The sequence below is a fragment of the Microcebus murinus genome, chromosome 2 (assembly GCF_040939455.1).
Source record: "Microcebus murinus isolate Inina chromosome 2, M.murinus_Inina_mat1.0, whole genome shotgun sequence".
NCBI classification, from domain to species: domain Eukaryota; kingdom Metazoa; phylum Chordata; class Mammalia; order Primates; family Cheirogaleidae; genus Microcebus; species Microcebus murinus.
This window is the reverse complement of record NC_134105.1, coordinates 94,092,643-94,113,365: the sequence shown is the minus strand read 5'-3', so window position 1 is coordinate 94,113,365 and position 20,723 is coordinate 94,092,643. Positions and strand designations below refer to the sequence as shown.

The following is a 20,723-nucleotide window of genomic DNA, read 5'->3' as shown; positions in this document are numbered from 1 at the left end:
TCCCATGTAAGGCTCAAGACAGCTCCATCCACGACACATCTGGGGAGCCTGGCTCCAGCCCCACACCCAGAGTACTTGCCTCGGTCCCACACCCCAGCTGATGTTCGAAGCTTCTCTGCTCTGGTCCCACCAAAGGAGCCTGCAGTTGCCATTTGAAGCAGGGGAATTCACCTTTTCCTCAAGATAGCCCATGTCAATTTCAGACAGCTTTGCTTATTAGAGACAATTATTTCTTATCCTTTTTGGGGACTTTTGACTGTGGAGTTGCTGGGCTACTGGTCACCCTAGTTAATGCTCAGGAAGGCTTTGCAGCCTTTGGGCTAGTTCCGTGGATTCATGATCTTGGTTCTTCATCTGAAAATCAGATATTATTGGCCGTCACCAGCGAATATTCAAAGTGATTGTTTAGAAAAAAAGAGTGATTTAAAAGAGAAAAGTAAAACTAAATTATATTTTTTAAAAAAGGAATTCTTAAAACACTGTATTCTTCAAAGTACTGAACTCAATGAGGCTATAAATTTATTCTAATGATGTAATTACTAAGGACATCATTTTCAGAGCTACTTTTCTGAAATGTTTGTTACAGTCACATTTCAGTGACCCAAAACAATAAAAATTCAGCTTAGTCATCTACTGAATGAAGTCATCTACTTCATTCACCATGTGATTGTAAGCAAATTTTTGATTGTCATATGTTAAAAATCTTTAAGATAGCTACAGGTCTTTTATTATAATATGATGTATATAGGTGGGGCAAAGAATCACAATTTGTTTTGCTTTCCTTTTTTTTTTTTAAGAAAAATATCATATATACATCAAGTTTTTTAATTTTTTTTTATTTCAGCATATTACGGGGGTACAAATGTTTAGGTTATGTATATTGCCTTTGCCCCACCTGAGTGCACAAAGTTTTGTCACTATAGTTTCACCTTCTCTAGAGTTTCATAAGAATAAAATAAATGTATTTTATAGGCTTTTGTGTCTGCTTTTTTTTTTTTTTTTTTTTTTTTTTGAGACAGAGTCTCGCTTTGTTGCCCAGGCTAGAGTGAGTGCCGTGGCGTCAGCCTAGCTCACAGCAACCTCAAACTCCTGGGCTCGAGTGATCCTTCTGCCTCAGCCTCCCGGGTAGCTGGGACCACAGGCATGCACCACCATGCCCGGCTAATTTTTTCTATATATATATTAGTTGGCCAATTAATTTATTTTCTATTTATAGTAGAGACGGGGTCTCGCTCTTGCTCAGGCTGGTTTTGAACTCCTGACCTTGAGCAATCCGCCCGCCTCGGCCTCCCAAGAGCTAGGATTACAGGCGTGAGCCACAGCGCCCGGCCTGTGTCTGCTTTTTTTTTCACTGAGATAATGTTTTTGAAACTTATCCATGTTGTGTATATCAGTAGGATATAGTTCATTCCTTTTTTCTGTTGAGTATTATTCCATTGTATTGATATACCACAATTTGTTTATCTATTCATCACTTGATGAGCATTTGGGTTCCCTCTAGTTTGGGGCTATTATTAATAAAGCAACTATGAACATTTGCATCAAAGTCTTTGTGTGGACCTAGGTTTCTACTTCTCTTGGGTAAAGTTGGGTCATGTAGTATGTTTCACTTTAAAATATACTGCTAATGTTTTCCAGAGTGTCTATACCATTTTGTATTTCTACCAGCAGTGTATTAGAGTTATGGTTACTCTTTAACAATGTCAACTGGAACAGAAGTAAAACTGCCATTATTCACTAGGTTACATGATAGTCTCCATAGAAAATAATGGAACATGCAAAAACATCTAATGAATTAATAGATAAGCTTAGCAGAGTTGTGTGATGTACAATTTTATTGCTACATAAATTAGCTAAAAACAATTGAAACAGAAATAAAGCAATGCCATTTGTAATAAAATTAAAAAATATGAAAGATTTAGCTATAAATGTTACAATATAAGTAAAAGACCGATTAAAAACCATACAACATCGATGAAAGAAATTGAAGAAGACTAAATAAATGTATCGGTAATAGTAATAATAATAAATAAAGAGATTGCCATGCTCATAGATCAGAAGATATTATTTAAGTCCAATTTGATATTCTCAGTCTTTCTGATTTTTGCCACTCTAATTGGTGTGTAGTGGTATCGCATTGTGGTTTTAATTTCCACTTCCTTAATGACTAATGATGTTGACATCTTTTCCCATGCTTATTTGCCATTTTTGTTATCTTTTTGGAAAAGGTTCTGTTCAAATCTTTTGCCCATTCTTTTCTTATTATTGATTGTGAGTCCTTTCTATATTATGGATATAAGTCTTTTATCAGATACATGTTTTGCAAATATTTTCTCCCAGTCTGTGCCTTTTCTTTTTTTTTTTTTTTTTTTAATTTTGGCATATTATGGGGGTACAGATTTTAAGGTTTCAATAAATGCCCATTTCCCCCCCCAGTCTGTGCCTTTTCATATCTTTAAATGGCTTTTAAAAAGCAAAAGTTTTCAATTTTGATGAAGTCTAGGTTATGAGTATTTTTTCTTTTTGTGCTTTTTGTTTCCTAGTTAACAAATCTTTGCTCAACCCAAAGTCACTAAGATTTTCTCTTATTCTCTTCTGGAAGTTGTGTAGTTTTAGTGTTTACATTTAGTTCTAACATCTATTTGAAGTTTATTACTGCATATGATGTGACATACAGGTTGAAGTTACTTTTTTTGCATATGGATATCCAATTATTCTAGCACCATTTGTTGAAAAGGTTATCTTTTCCTCACTGAATTAACATGTCATCTTCGTCAAAAATCAACTAATCTTGTGCGCTTTTCCGTATGTATATATATTATGATTAAGTAAAACATTTTAAAAAGGTGAGTAAAATCTCAACCATCCCTCAAAAAAAGTCAATTGAACCGTATATGTGGCTCTATTTTATATTTAATTCTGTTTCATTATCTCTCTCTATATATATATATATATTCCTATATTCTAATACATATATATTCCTATATTCCTATGCCAATATCATACTGTCCTGATTAACTTTTTAGTTAAGTCTTAAAATCAGGTAGGTTAAATCCTTCAACTTTGTTTTCATGATAAAAATTATTTTGAATATTCTAGATCCTTTACACTTCCATAAAAACTTTAGCACTTACTTGTCAATTTCAACAAAAGAACCCTGTTGGAACTTTTATTGGTAGTGTGCTGAAAAAAGATAGATCACTTTAGGGCGAACTGATGTTTTAAACCAGTGGTGCTCAACCTTTTTGGCACCAGGGACCAGTTTCATGGAAGACAATTTTTCCATAAATGGGGAGGGGGTATGGAAGAAAGGAGAGCATAGCAGAGTTCTGCGGCCCAGTCCCTAATAGGTCACGAACTAGTAGGTTGGGGATCGCAGTCTTAAATAATATCTTCAACCCATGAGCATGGCAATCTCTTTATTTATTTATAATTATTACTATTACCAATTTATTTATTTAGTTTTCTTTAATTTCTCTCATCAATGTTTTATAGGTTTTTAGAGGTCTTATACATATTTTGTAAATTTTATCCCTAAGTCTTTCATATTTTTTATTTCATTACAAATATCATTGCTTTATTTAAATTTCAACTTTGTTGCTAATTTATGTAGAAATAAAATTGTATATCACATGACTGCTAAACTCACTTATTAATTCTAATAGTTTTTTTTAAATATATATCTTCTTTAGGATTTTCATGTAGTCTGGTGACTAAAGACGATTTTATATATTCCTAAAGAGACAATCATGTAGTCTGGTAAATAAAGACAGTTTAACTTCTGTTCCAATTTGGATCCCTTTAATTTCTTTTTATTGCTTTACTGCAGTCACTAGTATTTTCAATACAGTGTTCTACAGAAGCGCCAAGAATGGACATCCTTGCCTTTTTTCTGATCTTAGGAAATAAGTATTCAGTCTCTTGCCAGTAAATATGATGTTAACTGCAGGTTTTCCCTTGACATCCTTTATCAGGCTAAGAAAATTTCCTTCTACTTCTAGCTGCTGATAGTTTTTTATAATGAATGATTGTTGAACTCTGACAAGTGCTTTTCTACTTATGTTGAAATGATCACATGATTTTTTTTAGATTTTTAATATGGCAAATAATAATAATTGGCTTTTGAATATCAAACTAACCTTGCATTTGTGAGATAAACCTTGCTTAGTTATCATGTACTACCCTTTTTATGCAGTGCTGGATTCAATTTGTTAATATTTTGTTAAGGATTTTTGCATTTATATTAATGAGGGATATTAGTCTGTAGTTTTCTTTTCTTGTAACATCTTTGTTTTGTTTGGTTTAGGTATCAGGGTAATTGCCAGCCTCACAGACCAAGTTGGGAGACATTCTCTCATATTTTATTTTCTGGAAAAGTGTGTAGAATTGGTATTATTTCTTACTTATGCATTTCATAGAATTTGCCAGTGAAGGCATCTGGGTCTGGAATTCTCTTTCTAGGAATGCTTTTAACTACAAATACAATATCTTTAATAGATACAGAGCTATTCATCTATTTGTTTTTGAGGAAGCTTTGGTAGTTTGTATCTTGGAAGGAATTTATCCATTTTGTCTAAGTTGAATTTATTGGCACAAAATGTTCATAATATTCCCTTATTAACACCTAGAGGTTCTATAGCGATACCCCTATTTCATTCCTGATATTGGCAATTTGTGTCTTCTTTTTCCCTTATTATTTTGGTTGTAGCTTTAATGATTTTATTGGTCTTAAAAACTTTTAATTTCATTGATTTTTCTATACTGTTTTTCTGTTTTCATTCCATTGATTTTTTTGCTCTTATATTTATTATTTCCTTCCTTCTAGTTGCTTTGTGTTTAATTTCTTGTTCTTTTTTATTAATAATTTGCCTTCTACTTTCTTAAGATGGAAGCTTAGATAATTTAAAAACTTTATTTTTTCTGATATTTTAAAAAATTATATAAATTTCCCTCTAAGAACTGATTTATCAACTTCCCATAATTGATTTATCTGCATGCCATTTTGATACGATATGCTTTAATTAATGTTCAATTAAAATATTTTCTAATTTCCTCTTTGATTTTTTTCTTTGATTCATGTGTTTTTAGGAGGCTGTTGCTTAATAGCAAAATATTTGAGGATTTTCCAGGTATCTTTCTGTTACTGTTGTCTAGTCTAATTCCATTCTGGTCAAATAACTCATTTTTGTAAGTTTTCAATCCTATTAAATTTACTGAAATTTGTTCTATGGCCCAGAATATGGTCTCTCCTGGCAAATGTTCTGTGTGTACTTCAAACAGAATGCATATTCTGCTGTTTGGGGGTAGAGTGTTCCACAAATCAATTAAGTCATGTTAGTTGTTCAAGTTTCCATATTTTCTGTCTACTTTTTTCTACCAATCATTGAGACAGGGATATAGAAGTATTCAATTGTAACTTTGGATTTGTCTATTTCTCCTTTCAGTTCTATACATTTTTGCTTCATGTACTTTGAATTTATTAGAGGCATACATATGTGGGACTATTCTATCCTCTTGAAGAACCGACAACTTTCTTATTATGTGTTTATAGTTTCCATCAAATTTGGAAAGCATTTGACCATCATTTCCACAGATACTGTTTCTTCATCTCTTCCTTCTGAGACTACAATTACACATTTGTTAGGCTGTTTAATATTGCCCCACAACTCATTGATGTTTTGTTAGTTTTTCATTCAATCTTTTTTTTTCTGTTTCATTCTGGATAGTTTCTTTTGTTACATCTTTAAATTCACTGATCTTTTCTTCTGTAGTATTTAATCTGTTGTTAATCTCATCTACTATATTTTTTTCATATATTGCAAGTTTCATCTCTAGATGTTCCAAGTACATCTTTTTTATGGCTTTGATTTCTCTGATGATTATGATCATGCTTTCTTCTACCTTCTTAAACATATGAGGTATATTTACAATAGCTGTTTTAATGTTCTTATCTCCTAATTCTACCATCTCTGTCATTTCTGATTTTGTTTCTATTGATTTTTCTCCTATTTGTGGGGGGTATTTTTCTGCTTATTTGCATGCCTGGTGATTCTGATTGGAGGCCATAAGCTATGATTGTTACACGTCAGGACGTCAGGTGCTAGATTTTATTGTATTCCTTTAAATCATACTGGTCTTTGCTCTGTGATGCAGTGAAGTACTCAGAATCACTTGATCCTTCTGAGTTTTGTTTTTAAGCGCTTTTAGGGCAAATACAGAACAGCCTCTAGTCCAGTGCTACTTTGACCCAGGGGTCTCTATCCAATGTTCTGTGACTGGCTGAAGAGAACACAAACCATTCATAGCCCTGGGTTCCAAGGGATTGTTCTGCCTGTACCTTTCTGCCAGGTGGTCTCCCCCGGCCTCAGGAGTTTCTTCAAATGCACACATAGGTCTGTGAGCAGCCAAAGACTTTGCGGTTCCTTCTGTAGACCTCTGGAATTCTTCCTCTGTGTATCTCACTACTCTCCAGTGTTTTGCCTAGCAAATTCCAGCCATCTTGGCTTCCCCAAACTTCAACCTCTGTTTCCTCAATTCAGTAAGAAGGCCAGGATTTGCTGAGTTCCCCCTTCCTTCACTGAGGCCTGCAAACTCTGAGCTAGGATGCTCTTAAGGCTCACTTTGTTTACTTTCCTTCTCTCCGCGATCATTGTCTATCTTGTGCAGTCTGTCATCCAATGTCTGAAGATCAACATTTCTTATATATATGTATATATATTTTGTCTGGTTTTACAGTTGTTTAAAGCAGGAGGACGGCTGGTCTCCATTACTGTCATGGCCTAAAGTTAAGTTCCTATAGCATTTTATTGTCAATTCTCATATGGTATGATCTTTTATTGTTATTTCTGACTCACTAATTTTCCTCATTAGATTGTAAGCTCTTTGAGGCCACAAACTAGGTCTTGCTTATGGAAAAGTATCTTATACATTATAGGCACTAGAGAAGTCAGATGAATAAGGAATGGGCAGACCAAGGTTGGGGAAAGAAATGAGATGTAAAGGTTCCACTAGAGCTAAGTCTAAGCACACTCCCTTCAACTGTGAAACCTGTTATCTAGCCACGTGCCAGGACTTCCTAGTGTTCAGATTCTCTGGCAGGACCATACTGCCGTGAACCTCACCAATAAGAAGGCAGTGCTCCTCTTGACAACCCAGGTTCTTAAACCCATCAGGCCTGCCCACTGAAGAGTAAAGAACTGGCTGTAATCACGCAGTGTTAATCCTCCAAGGCTACAGCTTCATTATTTGCAATAATTTGAATACTTTGGCTCTAATACTTTAAGAGGAGAAAACAGTATTCCCAAAAGAGCACTGATTTTAGGCCAGACACGGTGGTTCATGCCTGTAATCCTAGCACTCTGGGAGGCCAAGGCAGGCGGATTGCTCAGGTCAGGAATTTAAAACCAGCCTGAGCAAGAGCGAGACCCCGTCTCTACTATAAATAGAAAGAAATTAATTGGCCAACTAATATATATAGAAAAAATTAGCCGGGCATGGTGGCGCATGCCTGTAGTCCCAGCTACTCGGGAGGCTGTGGCACTAAGATTGCTTGAGCCCAGGAGTTTGAGGTTGCTGTGAGCTAGGCTGATGCCATGGCACTCACTCTAGCCTAGGCAACAAAGTGAGACTCTGTCTCAAAAAAAAAAAAAAAAAAAACCAGAGCACTGATTTTAGAGTTGGAAAGATCTGAAATCTGGATCCCAGATGTGCTATTTACTTACTGTGTAGCCTTGGACAAGTTACTTAACCAATCTGAGCTTTCATTTCCTTACAAAATGGGGATAATTTATAATACCTTCTGCATATGAAAATAATACGGCACACAGTCAACAATTACGGTGGTAGCCAGTACTGCAGGTGTAATTACGACCATCCAAGCTAGAATAGAGTTCAGATAAAATGTCTGGTGACCAATCTAGGGGAAAAAATTAGTGGCTACCTACTAACATTATTCCCAGAGCAGAATACTTACTTGGAGGCCAAGCAGTATGCAAATATGTAGTGGATGGGACACTTTTAGCTAATAATTAAAAACCATAGGCTGAGGGATGCCAAACAATCTATTTTCTAGCTTACTGGCTATCTCTGCTACAAATATATCGTCCCAGTATCCACAAATGCGGCATGCTCGGTAGCAAAAATGAGGGCGAATGAGCATAAAAAGCAGTGAGAAAATGAGTGGTCTCCAAACAAAAGATGCTAATATACTGTAGAATTTTTCAAACTGCTAGGTCTTTTTCTTAATATATACTTCAGCTTAAAGCTTTGAAAACTTTGAAATTTAAAAGAAAGCCATCAAAATATTTAAAGAGTAAATATGAAAGGTTTAAAGAAATTTTAAAGAACAAATATTTTTTATGTCAAAGAAGAGAAGATTCAGGAATAGCTAAAAGACTCTGCAAGTATAAAAAGGATTATACCAAAAAAAAAAAAGGGTGACCATATGTTCTCCATCTCTAGTGATGAATGAAATGAAAGGAAATGGACTCAATTGTAGTAGAAAAGGGTCATTCTAACAGTAATGGTTACTTCAAATAGAACTAATTTATCAAAATTTAAAAATAGACATATTAAATATAGAAATAATTTCCCTAGAAAATAGACTAGATGTCTACTTTTTGTAAGTATAATAGAGGTATCATAATCCTGAGGCACATTCATGGCATGTCAAAGGCCTCTGCTATGCTGTTTCTTACTCAGCGTCCACCAAGGGGCACAATTAACAAAGGATTCAAGCTGCTCTTTTAAAACAGACTGGAACCAAGCAGAGTGGTGCTTGCTGGCCTGGAGTGGAAACCATTCAGCTGCTTTCATTGTGGATATTTGTTTTGTTATTTATAAGAGATAGTTTCAAGAAAGGGCCCTATGCAGAGTCCTTAGGGGGTGGGTTACCTGTGCGTGCAAATAAGCAGGAGGGAGAAAAGACATTAATTGACCCGGCTTTCAGAGGTGTGATAGGTTACAAGTGTGTTTACAGTAATAATGAAAGGTGTTTCTCTATGAGGTGATAAAAAGAACACTGGACTGCAGTAGGTAGAACACAACTGAATTTCCAAAGTATCTATGGAAAACAAAATCTGCTGGACATAAAACTATTACATAATGAATTGAAGCCCATCATTGTCTTGCCCCAGACAGGCAGAACTGGGTGCCTAGTTCTACAAGCCCACAGCAGCACAAAAGCTGAGGAGTCTCTCCTCTACCTGGCACTAGCAGGGGCATCAATTTGCTTAGAGAATGAGAAACGGGCAAACTTAAGGAATTCTCTAGTTTCCACAATTCTGTGAAAATCACTGTGAGGCTTTTCTAAATATTGAGGAAGATCTCTAACTAGTGAACAAACTGCACTCTGTACTCATGACAGAACTTCAGGAGGAAACCAATAGCAGAGTAGGTGTATTGGAGGGTTACAAAACAAGGAGAACAAACAGCCTTGGGGTCTTCAACAAGACACTGGCACAAGTGAACCTCAGGGAGAACCAATTGACCAAAGGAGCATTTAATACTTGATATGCTCTGATGGAAAATAAAATTTTCATCCATTTCCAGTAGTTATCAAAACTTTATGTCAAACCATCTCATAATAATTCCCACCTGGAGTGCAAGCTCTATACTAGAGCCCTATCAAACTCCAAAAGCGCTCCAGACAGGGCTTTTGTTACACCTTTTATCCCAGTGACAGAGAGTTGTTATGTCCACTTCTCCTTGTTGAAAATCACTGCCAACACCACAGTTCCCAAGGCAATCTCTGGTATGCCTCAGGTGTGCTAGTGTAAAGATTAAAAACCAGCAGTATCTACAGACTTCTACACAGGGGCAATAATCAGGTTAGATGAGGATGCCAAAGGACCTTTCTTTCTTTTTTTTTTTTTTAATTTTTCTTTTTTCAGTTTGATTTCAGCACTGACAAAGGAACTTTCTTGATGCTATGTTTTATATATTAGTAGCTTTGCTACAAATATATAAAAATACCAAAGTTTCCTAAAAATGTTTTATTCACACTTTATATAAGACTGAGAGAATATCCAGTGTCACCAACAGTGAATAATATTCTTATTGTTGTTGCTGTTTTTGTTATTATCAGGGTACCTGAAGAGTACTGATGAAGATATTAATGGATACCAAAGCCACCTTTGAGAACTCCAATCTTATGTTTAGCTGAAATGAGGAGTGCAATTTTCAGCCTTGGATGGAGTTTCTTTCTGTGCAGAACTAACTGGTCCTCATTACCATCAAATAAACAACTCTTACATTACCAGTACTGCATCCTAACCACCCCAGATGGTAGCTTAATAGCCTGAAAGAATTAATAGTGCACCTCTAAGCACATTATTCACCCACAGAAGAGTTGAAGCAATGGAAAGAATCTGGCCTATTATACCACACACAATTGCTAAATAATATGCAATCACAGAAATTAAGTGTGGCATATGGTCATCTCCCTACTACACTGAGATTTACTGTAATAAAAGTGCTATTCAAAACCCTTATAGAAATTCAGAAGGCATACCTTTCTTTTCTGGAAGAAACATTACAATAAGACAAGCCAGTCCTCCTAGGCACAGAAATGCTGCTAATGTCCGCTTCCGGCCAAACCTAAACAACAGAGAGAAATTATATACTTCCCTTAACGAATCTTATAAATTCATCTGCTGCTTCTTCCTAATCTTCCTTTTGAAATGTCCTCAGTTCCATTATACATGTTCATCTTTTCTTAAAGTGTGGGTGGAAAATGTGACTGATAGGAAACTGACTAGTACATAAAATATTATAAATAACCATCATAAAACAAAAGGAAAACGTGTTGGATAGCAGGATTAATTGATGTGTGAAGGAAAAGAACATAGAATCATTCTATTTCCATGAGTTTTAACTATGTTTCAGACACAGTTTAAAATGTTTTCCATTATCTTATTTAATCCTAATAATAAACATGTAGGCATGTACCGCAATATTCTCCATCTTCTAGAGAATAACCAAAACAAGGAGAATGGAGACTTCCAGCTCACTTTATTTTCTAGTTACTGAATCTTATGGAGATAACAATTTTAATTATTTTTAATTATTTTTTTTAAAAGTCTTTTAAAAATGCAAACAGAAAAAAATTGTTAGTGGATCAGAATTAAGTGAAATGTATTGTATACTTTATTGGGAGAAGTAATTTTCAAATAAGAGCCCTAGACTTGGAAGAAAGATAATTCACATTAATAAGTCTCCCTTTTCTAGGGGACTGCAACATACGAGGTGCTCTGCTAGGAACCTCATTACTTGTAATTTTGCTAACAATTTTGCCAGGGGAATTTTATAATCTCCAGATTAAGAATGAGTAGGAGTGAAGGAACTTGTCAAAGTCATACAACTAACATGTGACTAAGGCTAGATCTGAATTCAGTTCTGCCTGCTCCCAAAGGCAGCTCCCTTCCCTCTGCTTTAGATTTTAATCTTGACTCTGGGTGGTAGGAAAGGTCTTGAGTCTTCTTTACCAGGTCATTTTGCTTAATTTAACAGTCAGTATCGAATGCCTTTCAAGGGACGTGTACCATGCTAGGAAGCTATAGCAGCACAAAGGAGGGGCATCTGGCCCAACTGGGGATGTTGGGGAAAGATTTCTGAATACGACGTCAGACCCAGTTCTTAGACCACGAAGCGAGTAAACTGCAGCCTCTAACAGACGGATCAGCAAAGCAACTGAGAAAACTCCCTGGGAGAAAAGTCTTCAATTTAATAGAATCGAAATCTGCCCTTCAAAATGCTCTAGGCTACAACATCCTGAAACGGCATTAAGCGCAATGCTAAAGGAAGCCTGTTTTTGGTTAGAACAATGATTTCTGGAAAGTAAGAAATGATATAATCCAATTGATTCCTAGCTCACATAAAACAGAAGTTTTAATTGCCCTGGTCAGGGGCTAAGTAACAGAAGCAATCTCAAAAAAATAAGGAAAGGGTGCTCTATAAAATAACTTTTAAAATGTATTTCAGAACTGTGCCCACTGACAATGAGTAGCAAAATCGGGATATAGTTTTCTCCCTAAACAAAGTGAATGGGTCTTAGAAGATAAGAAAAGTCTTTTATAAAATGACTTCTTTTCCTTTGGATAGATACCCAGTAGTGGGATTGCTGGATCAAATGGTAAGTCCACATTTATTTCTTTGAGGAATCTCCATACTGTTTTCCATAAAGTCTGTACTAACTTGCAGTCCCACCAACAGTGTATAAGTGTTCCATTCTCTCTGCACCTAAGCCAGCATCTACTGTTTTTTTACTTTTTAATAATGGCCATTCTAATAGAGGTAAGGTGGTATCTTATTGTAGTTTTAATTTGCATTTCCCTGATGATTAGTGATATTGAACATCTGTTCATGTTTCTTGGCCATTTGTCTATCTTCTTTTGAAAAAATCCTGTTCATGTCTTTTACCCACTTTTTGATGGTGTTGTTTGGGTTTTTCTTGCTGATTTGAGTTCTTTGTAGATTCTGGATATAGGTCCATTGTCTGATGTATGGTTTCTGAATATTTTCTCCCATTCTGTAGTTGTCTATTTACTCTGTTGATTATTTCCTTTGTTGTGCAGAATCTTTTTAATTTAATTAAATCCCATTTATTTATTTTTGTTGTTCCTATATTTATTTGCCTTTGGGGTCTTAGTCATAAATTCTTTGCCTAGGCTGATATCAGAAGAGTTTTTCCTGTTTTCTTCTAGAATTTTTAAGGTTTTATGCCTTACATTTAAGTCTTTTATCCATCTTGAATTACTTTTTGTATATGGTAAGAGATAGGGGTCCTGTTTCATTCTTCTGCATTCAATTTTCCCAGCACCATTTATTAAATAAGGCTCCCTTTACCCAGTGTATGTTGCTGTCTGCTTTGTCAAAGACCATTTGGTTCTAAGTACATGTTTTTATTTCTGGGTTCTCTATTCTGTTCTATTGGTTTATGTCTATACTTTTATAACAATACCATGCTGTTTTGGTTACCGTAGCCTTATAGTATAATTTGAAATTAGGTAATGTGATGCCTCCAGATTTGTTCTTTTTTGTTTACAATTGCTTTGGCCATTTGGACTCTTTTTTTGTTCCAAATGAAGTGTAGAATTATTTTTTCTAGATCTGTGAAATATGACTTTGGTATTTTGATGGGGATTGCACTGAATCTGTAAATCACTTTGGCCAGTATGGACAGTTTAATGATGTTGATTTTACCAGCCCATGAGCATAGGATGTTTTTACATTTGTTTGTGTCATCTACGATTTCTTTCATCAGTGTTTTATAATTCTTCTTATAGAAATCTTTCACTTCCTTGTTTAAGTATATTCTTAGGTATTTTATTTTCTTTGTAGCTACTGTAAATGGTATTGAGTCCTTGATTTGACCCTTAGCTTGACTGTTATTAGTATGTAGAAATGCTAGTGATTTGTGTACATTGATTTTGTAACCTGAGACTTTGCTGAATTTATTTATCAATTCTAAGAGTCTTTTGGTGTTTTCTAGATATAAGATTATATCATCAGTGAACAGGAATTATTTTGCCTTTTCCTTCCCAATTTGGGTAACCTTTATTTCTTTCTCTTGCCTGACTGCTCTGGCTAGGACTTCCAGTACTATGTTGAACAGAAGTGGTGACAGTGGGCATCCTTGTCTTAGTCCATTCTACCAGTCCTCAGGTAGAATGCTTTCAATTTTTCCCCATTGTGTATGATGTTAGCTGTCGGTTTGTCATATATGGCTTTTAAAATTTTGAACTATAAAAAAAATAACTGCCCTTGAATGTTTATTGCAGCATAATTCACAGTTGCAAAGATGTGGAATCAACCTAAGTGCCCATCAATTCATGAGTGGATAAAGAAAATGTGGTATACACACACATACACACACACCCCCACACACACACCACGGAGTACCACTCAGCATTAAAAGGAATGAAATGTCTTTGGCAGCAACTTGTATGGAACTAGAGATCATTATCCTAAGTGAAGTATCTCAGGGATGGAAAAGCAAACACCTCACATAGGGGCACAAAGAGATGCAAAGGACATTGGAAATGAAGAAGGAGGAAAGATACAAGGTGGGGGGTAAAGAATAAAGATATAATGAACACTATTCTGGTGATGGGTCCACTAAATGCCCCGACTTAAGCATTACACAATGTATTCAACAAAAACATTTGTACTTCCTTAATATTTCGAAATAAAAACATGAAAAGTCTTTCTGGTTCTTTTATTTCTTTGCCCTCTTGCAAGAACTTCTAAATATTAATTGGGTTTATGGAGTTTTTTCCATGTAGTGCTAATAATCTCATCTCTTGGGATTAACAAATTACACACAGACTATTTAAAAACACTCTGATGGTAATATTCAACACCGTTTTGGATTTCAATATTTAATATTGGATTGAAACCTATATAAAACCTATATGAAAGCTCATAATTATGAAACTTAAGAAATACTTCACTAAAAAATGAATTCTATTAGTAACTATATTTGGCTCTAATCAACATAGAGTAATCAGCAGATACTGCATACAAAGACAATAATATTTAGGTATTCATGTATTCAAGAGTATGTACACACATGTGTGCATATTCTTTATGGTATGCATCATATTTATTCATACTCACCATTTGTGGTTTATCAGGTAGATGCAGAGAGGGTAAGATGGAATCTCTATGAGGCCAGACAGGGCCAGGTTGGCATAAATACTTCCACCTAGATCACCTGCACTCAAAGTCAGGCCATAATACACCAAGCTACACACAAACCTGCAATTGGGGGTCAAAGAACCGGGAAGTAAAAGACATAAACAGAAAAAGCACATAAGAATTTCCCAGAGAAGATTCAAATATCGGTTCAGTATAATGCAATCTGCTGCAAACAATAAGGCTGACTCTCCCACTAATCTTTCTATCTTAATCTAAATTTCTATACTAGGAAAAAACAACAATGGTGCCTTGGAAATGATTTATGCCTATATGTTATACAAAGCAAATGCACGGCCAGCCACTGAAGGAGGAAAGACATTGTTTGTGCTTTCAGCAAGCACTTTTGCATTTAATAGAAGACAATGACCCTATTCTTTATTTAATTTGACAATTATGGAACATTTGCCATAGGCAGTTGTGATATTATCAAAAGGATTCTAGAGAAGAGCTCCCATGGAGAAAGCCAACAGAGGCTGGCATTGAGAACGTGGGCTGAGAAGTGACTGCATCTTCAGAGGGTCACCTGCAGGCCAGATATGACTGGCACCCCAACCCCTGATGATCCAGTCACCTCCCTGCCCAAGTCTTGACCTCATCCTGAATCCAGCAGGTGCACTAACTATAGATACCCAGAATAAGAGAAAAACGACAAGTCATTAATGTATTTATGCACACCATTCCTGAAACAAACACTTAGGGAGTGCCCCTGGGGTGGCAGGTTTTGCGGGAGGCACTGAGTCTCTCTCCTGCAATCTGAGAACTAAAAGCCGAGCAGCTTAAGCCTGCCTAAGTGCCAGCCTGAAGCTCCAAATCAGGGCTTCCTCAAAGTGAAGGTGGTAATAGAATCTTCTGTGCCTAGGAAACTGCATTATTAAAAACAACAAAAGAGAACAGAACAAACAAAAGCAAAAACCCTGAAACTGGGCTTTATTAGTATACAAATGTATTTGGTAAACCATAAATTTCTACATAAGCAGTAAAACACCTGAGTTTTAATTTCATCAGTTTTTATACTTTTGCAATTGACTTTGACCAGTATTTATTAAGGGGAAGTTCTCATTTATTTCCCTTTGGTTTTCCTTAGAAAAAGTCTGATGAGCTGTGGTTATGATGAGATCAAACAGAAAATGGAAAGCTTTATTTCCATCTCTTCCAAAACACAGAAGTGGGCCAAGTACCCCAGGCTATTAAGAATGGGCCAAGGTAATACAAGGAGAGAGCGACAAAGAGAAGGAAAAGGGATCCCCAGAGCTGGACTGGTCAGCAGTTCATTCCTCCCTAGCAAATGAGGCAGAAGCAGCACCTACTTCCTATTATTTCTTACTGGAATGGAGCTGTCACTCACATACTAAGGATGACAAGCAGGCTCTGTCCCCCAGGCACCTTGCATGTAAGCAGAAGGCTAAATAAATTTAAATCCATGCAGTTTTCTAAAATATTTTAAAAATGCTTTCCACCTGTAGTAGAGACCCTTCTCTTAGTATAATGCTATTTTCCCAATGGGTTGTCTGCATTTAAAATGGAAATTCTAGCAAAGTAATTCTAGCCATGAAAACAGATATACACCTACTAAATCAAGCTGTGATGACATCAAGTCAGGGCAAGAATAAACAAAACCAGTTCAGGATAATGGAAATATGTAGGTACCAGCTGGTGGTGAGAAGGTATGGGAGAGTGTGAGCCTCGTCCTCCCCAATGCTGGGCCTCTGCTTTGCAAGTTGCCTTCATGGCAGAGTTGGTCACTGGGATCCATAATTACAGCTATTAAAATCATTTCAGGTTTTTTTGGCGCCGAGTGGCCCGGACATGGCGGACGGCGGGGGCGGCTGGCGGCAATCCCTCTGTGAGAGTGAGTGGGCACGAGTCCAGGCTGCACAGAAGTACACCCTGGTGTGGGCCCTCCGGCAGAGCCCCCCTGCAGACTGGCACCTCCCTCTGCCTCAGGAGAAGGATGAATGAAGAACGCCCCTGCCCTTGGCCTGTGAGGCTTCCTCAGGTCTATTTCAAGAGGGGCTGTCACACAGCGGGAAGGACTGTAACTGGCCCAGTCTAGTGGGTGTCTCTGCAAGCTCTTGCCTGGCTTGGAACATGGAGCAAGACATCGCCAACCCTATTTGGCCCACCCCTCACCTGCATGCAGGGCGCCCTGACACTGTGATGCTCTGAAAAACAATTGCAGCTACTGTAGAGCTTCCGGGAAGCCAAGCATTGTGGCAGGTACCTATGAGCAGCCAGGTCAGGCTAGGTGTAACAGCATTGGAAGTGGCAGTCCTGAGGTCTGGGATTCTCAGGTAGAATCTTGAGGGGTAGCCCTGACCTGTGTAGTCACCTGAGTGGGTCGGAACGAGATAGTAAACAGTTGTGCTGCTTTGGATGCCTTTCCACGTGCTGGGCTTGGTGACCACCGTGTACTGCCTGCCGGCCTGTGGCATGCACAGCATGGAGCTCACACTGCTCCAGCCTACTGGCTCCGTCTCACTGCAGATGCAGGCCGATATGCCAGCAGGCAGGGCTCCCTCGTTACCTGCACCAGCACCCTTCACATCTTAGGCTCTCAGGTAGGCCCTGGAGACTCCAGCTTCTGAGAAATGCACATAGCTGCAGAACACAAAACCTCACACAAAAAGGATTTGTGGACTCTTGGCTTAAGAAATCCACACCCAAAACACATGGAATTTAGGACTGCTTCTCTCAGAATTTCCTGATGGTTAATGCATCAAAGCCATTTCACACGTTTCATTCCAAATAGAACTTGGTAGATTTCACACCTACCACTGTTGTGCTTGGACAGTATTAGAATTCTGTATGCTTATTCTCTTGTAGATGTTTTAAAAATATATGTATATAAACTACCAAAAAAAAAAAAATCATTTCAGTCCTCTTTATGTGGAGGACTGAAATTTAAAATGGTTGCATAATATTTAACAGTATATTTAGGGCATCAAACAACTATTTTAAAAGGCACCATTGTGGGAAATAACCAAAAGAAAAGATGTTAAACACAGAGGTATAATTTTAATCTCCAGTTAAGGTTTTCTTCAAAGACAGATCCACAGAAAAGACCTCAGAATTTTATAGCATCTTCAAAACTAATAGCAATATGTGGAATGACATTGTCTCTATTTTCATGTGTTTTAACATTCTGAGCCTGGGGGAAGAGGTTTATTTGACTGTACAAGAAATCAACAGTGGCAGCCTCACTGGCCCTAAGTCTAGTTTTTTGTTTTATCCACCGAATAATGCCAGAACTCTGAAGTTAATATATATAGAAAAAATAAAAATCTTAAAAATAAAAAGAGGGAATAATCTCCAACAAGTAGGTGCTTCCTCCAAGGCATAGGGTTTGACTGGCTGTCTAGGTGACATGCAAATATAGAGTTTTATGGAGCCCTAATTATCTGAAAATATTAATATTTTGTAAATATTTGCTTTTAATAGGCAGAACCTCAAATTACTAGCTCCTATGCTGTTGGGTTTGGTTTTCAAAGGTTCTCTTAATCTCCATGCCTCTAAGCCTCAACATTCATTTCGCAAGTGTGATATTCCCAGCACTGTGCTGGCTCCGTGGGGAACGGGAGCTGCTGGTGTGACTTGGCCCCTGACCATAAGGGCAGCAGCCAGTGCCTGGGTAGGAAAAGAGAATCACGGTATAGAAAAACATCTTTGCAGCTTCTTATTCTCGTTCTCGTGCTATTCTTTTTTAGCTTTATACATACGATCATGTTACTACAAAATCACTTTCCTTTATCTCCACATGAACATACAGAGTTCCACGCAGGCTTCATGGCAAATACATGTGAGCCACAGCATAACACCCAATCCTTTAGCCAGGAGGTATGATGATCACGTCCCAAATAACATTTATGGCACTTTAAGCAGAATGGACAATCTTAAAAATATGTAAAAGCCACAAATTGTGTGTGCCCATCTATTTCTCCCCTTTCTACAGTTTTATTTTTTAAATAGAACCATCTTGAACCCCTGAATGCAACTTACGTACATGCTGAGAGCAGCATTTTGAGAGGCAGGTAGGAATAAGCTAAACAACTAGAAAGTCAGGCTGGGAGGAGTGCTCATCAGCTCAATCACTGATTTGCATACATGGATGGCTCTGGGTTCATCACTTCCAACTCCTGGGGTCCCATCTCTACAAGGGATAATATTTAGCACCCCTCAGTGCAGCACAGAGCACTGCAATTAGAATGTGCTAGCAAACTGCTTGATGCCAAAACCAAAGGCAGGTATTTTTAAAGTCCTATTTAGAAATCTTCTGTTTCTGGTATGCTCGTTTGCTTTCTTTCCTTTTGGGGAGGTTGGAGGGGATAAGGAGCTTAAATATTTACATTAAATACCTCAAGGGCAAAGATGTGTTTCTGATGTCTTCTTACCCAAGTTCAGAGAACCTGCCCGTTGGACGCCACCATCCGCTCGCTGCGTGCGACAGCAGAGGCGCCCGCGCAACACCAGGTGCTAAGGGACGGGGCCTTGATTTTGAGAAAACAACCTCTTGCTGGCAAGACAGGTAAACTTTTCTGTCATTGTGAAGCAGGAATAGATAATCAAGAGACCTTTAGCAACCTGAGTTGAAGATCAACAAAACACCCCTTTGATGTCATTACCAGATGAACATCAGGATCAGAGTGTGTCCTAGGAGGATCCGGTAGCGGAAGAGATCCAGGAAGCTTCCGGTCTCCTTGCGGCTCCTGTTGGCCGGATGTGTTAGTGAGAACGTGCACTTGAGCTTGCGGTTCCTCCTGGCAATGAGGTACAGTGCCTCTTCGGCCTCACTCAGTCGACCCTGGGAGTATAACCAACGAGGTGATTCAGGAATGAATCTGAAAGAGACGTCATTAAAGGCTATATATTCATACAGGTCCACGTGCACACAGAGGAGAAACATCACCCACTCAGTACGTGGATTCCCTCACCATAAAGGGACTCCCTGTTAGCCTTAAAGCTCCACTCTTGCGATGACATGCAAGAGAGAGACAGAGAGCTCACTACCTTCAGCAGCATGCCAATGTTAAATGGTGGCCTATTTTGTCACTGGAAACCAAGAATGTGCTTTCAAAACAGTGGTTAAAAAAAGGTAAAGAGTAGGCATTTATTTTTAAATAAATTTTAACATGTAAATGGCAAGTAACTTCTATAGTACTAAATAATGCCCTCCAGATCCCCAAGTGTGTATGTGGGGGGGGGTCCTCAACTGAATCCAAACTTCACAGAACAAATCCCTTTATTAAAAGGATTTGTTATATAAAATCTGGATTCAGTCAAAAGGCCTCACTCAAGAATCCAGAAAGCCACATGTCTACTCTCAAATTACTATATTAAAAAAAAGAAAAAAAACCCAAAAAACCAGAAAGCCACATGTGGCCTCAAGGCCCCAGGTTCCCCACCTCTCTCTAAATCCTAGCCAAGTGTTGTTAGAATAATACTGTAGAGACATTGGGTTTTTTAAGTTCTGAAAAAGTCTCACAGAGAAGATAGAAATCTTTATTATCTCATCTAAAAAAAACAGATTTAAAAAAAGTGAAGTGTTTTTAACATAGTGATATGTTATTTAGGAGGTAGAGATTATTTTAAGACTATACATAAAAATGAAACAGTTTATCACAGCTACTTTTGAGTATTTACTGCTTCAAAATACTCAAATCACCTGACACATTAGCTTTAATATGTCTTGAGGGTATTTCCTGATCCTCCAAGACTTAATTTCTGGTTAACTCCTAGTTACAAACCTACAGCTATTTTCCACTGATACCTTCAAACAGCTTCAAGACTTACATATTATATCTTTTTGCCTCTTCACCATTCTGCATACACTTTTAGAGGACTTTTCAAAGACAAAACCCAGGCAGGAGCCTTGTTTACTAAACACAACATCAAGTACTTTTTGATCTAATTTGACATTATCTGCCTAAAATGAAACTTGGATGAATAATACTGGCTATTTAAGGCACTGTATATTAATAGAATTCACTGTGTGCCTTCTGGTAAGGATAGTGAATAGCAACAAACACTAC

The 20,723-nt window shown here is 37.4% G+C and overlaps 1 protein-coding gene across 5 annotated transcripts in view; it reads right to left on the bottom strand.

The window, feature by feature from the left end:
• Positions 1-20,723, bottom strand: part of SLC22A15 (solute carrier family 22 member 15) — a 92,406-nt gene that overhangs the window by 20,053 nt on the left and 51,630 nt on the right. For all 5 annotated transcript variants that reach the window (XM_012761803.3, XM_076000006.1, XM_012761804.3 and 2 more), the window contains exons 6-8: positions 19,317-19,532; positions 14,617-14,757; positions 10,511-10,596 (exon numbers count right to left, since the gene is read on the bottom strand). In XM_012761803.3, the coding sequence (XP_012617257.3) occupies positions 10,511-10,596; positions 14,617-14,757; positions 19,317-19,532 (443 nt within the window). The remainder of the gene's footprint in view (positions 1-10,510; positions 10,597-14,616; positions 14,758-19,316; positions 19,533-20,723) is intronic.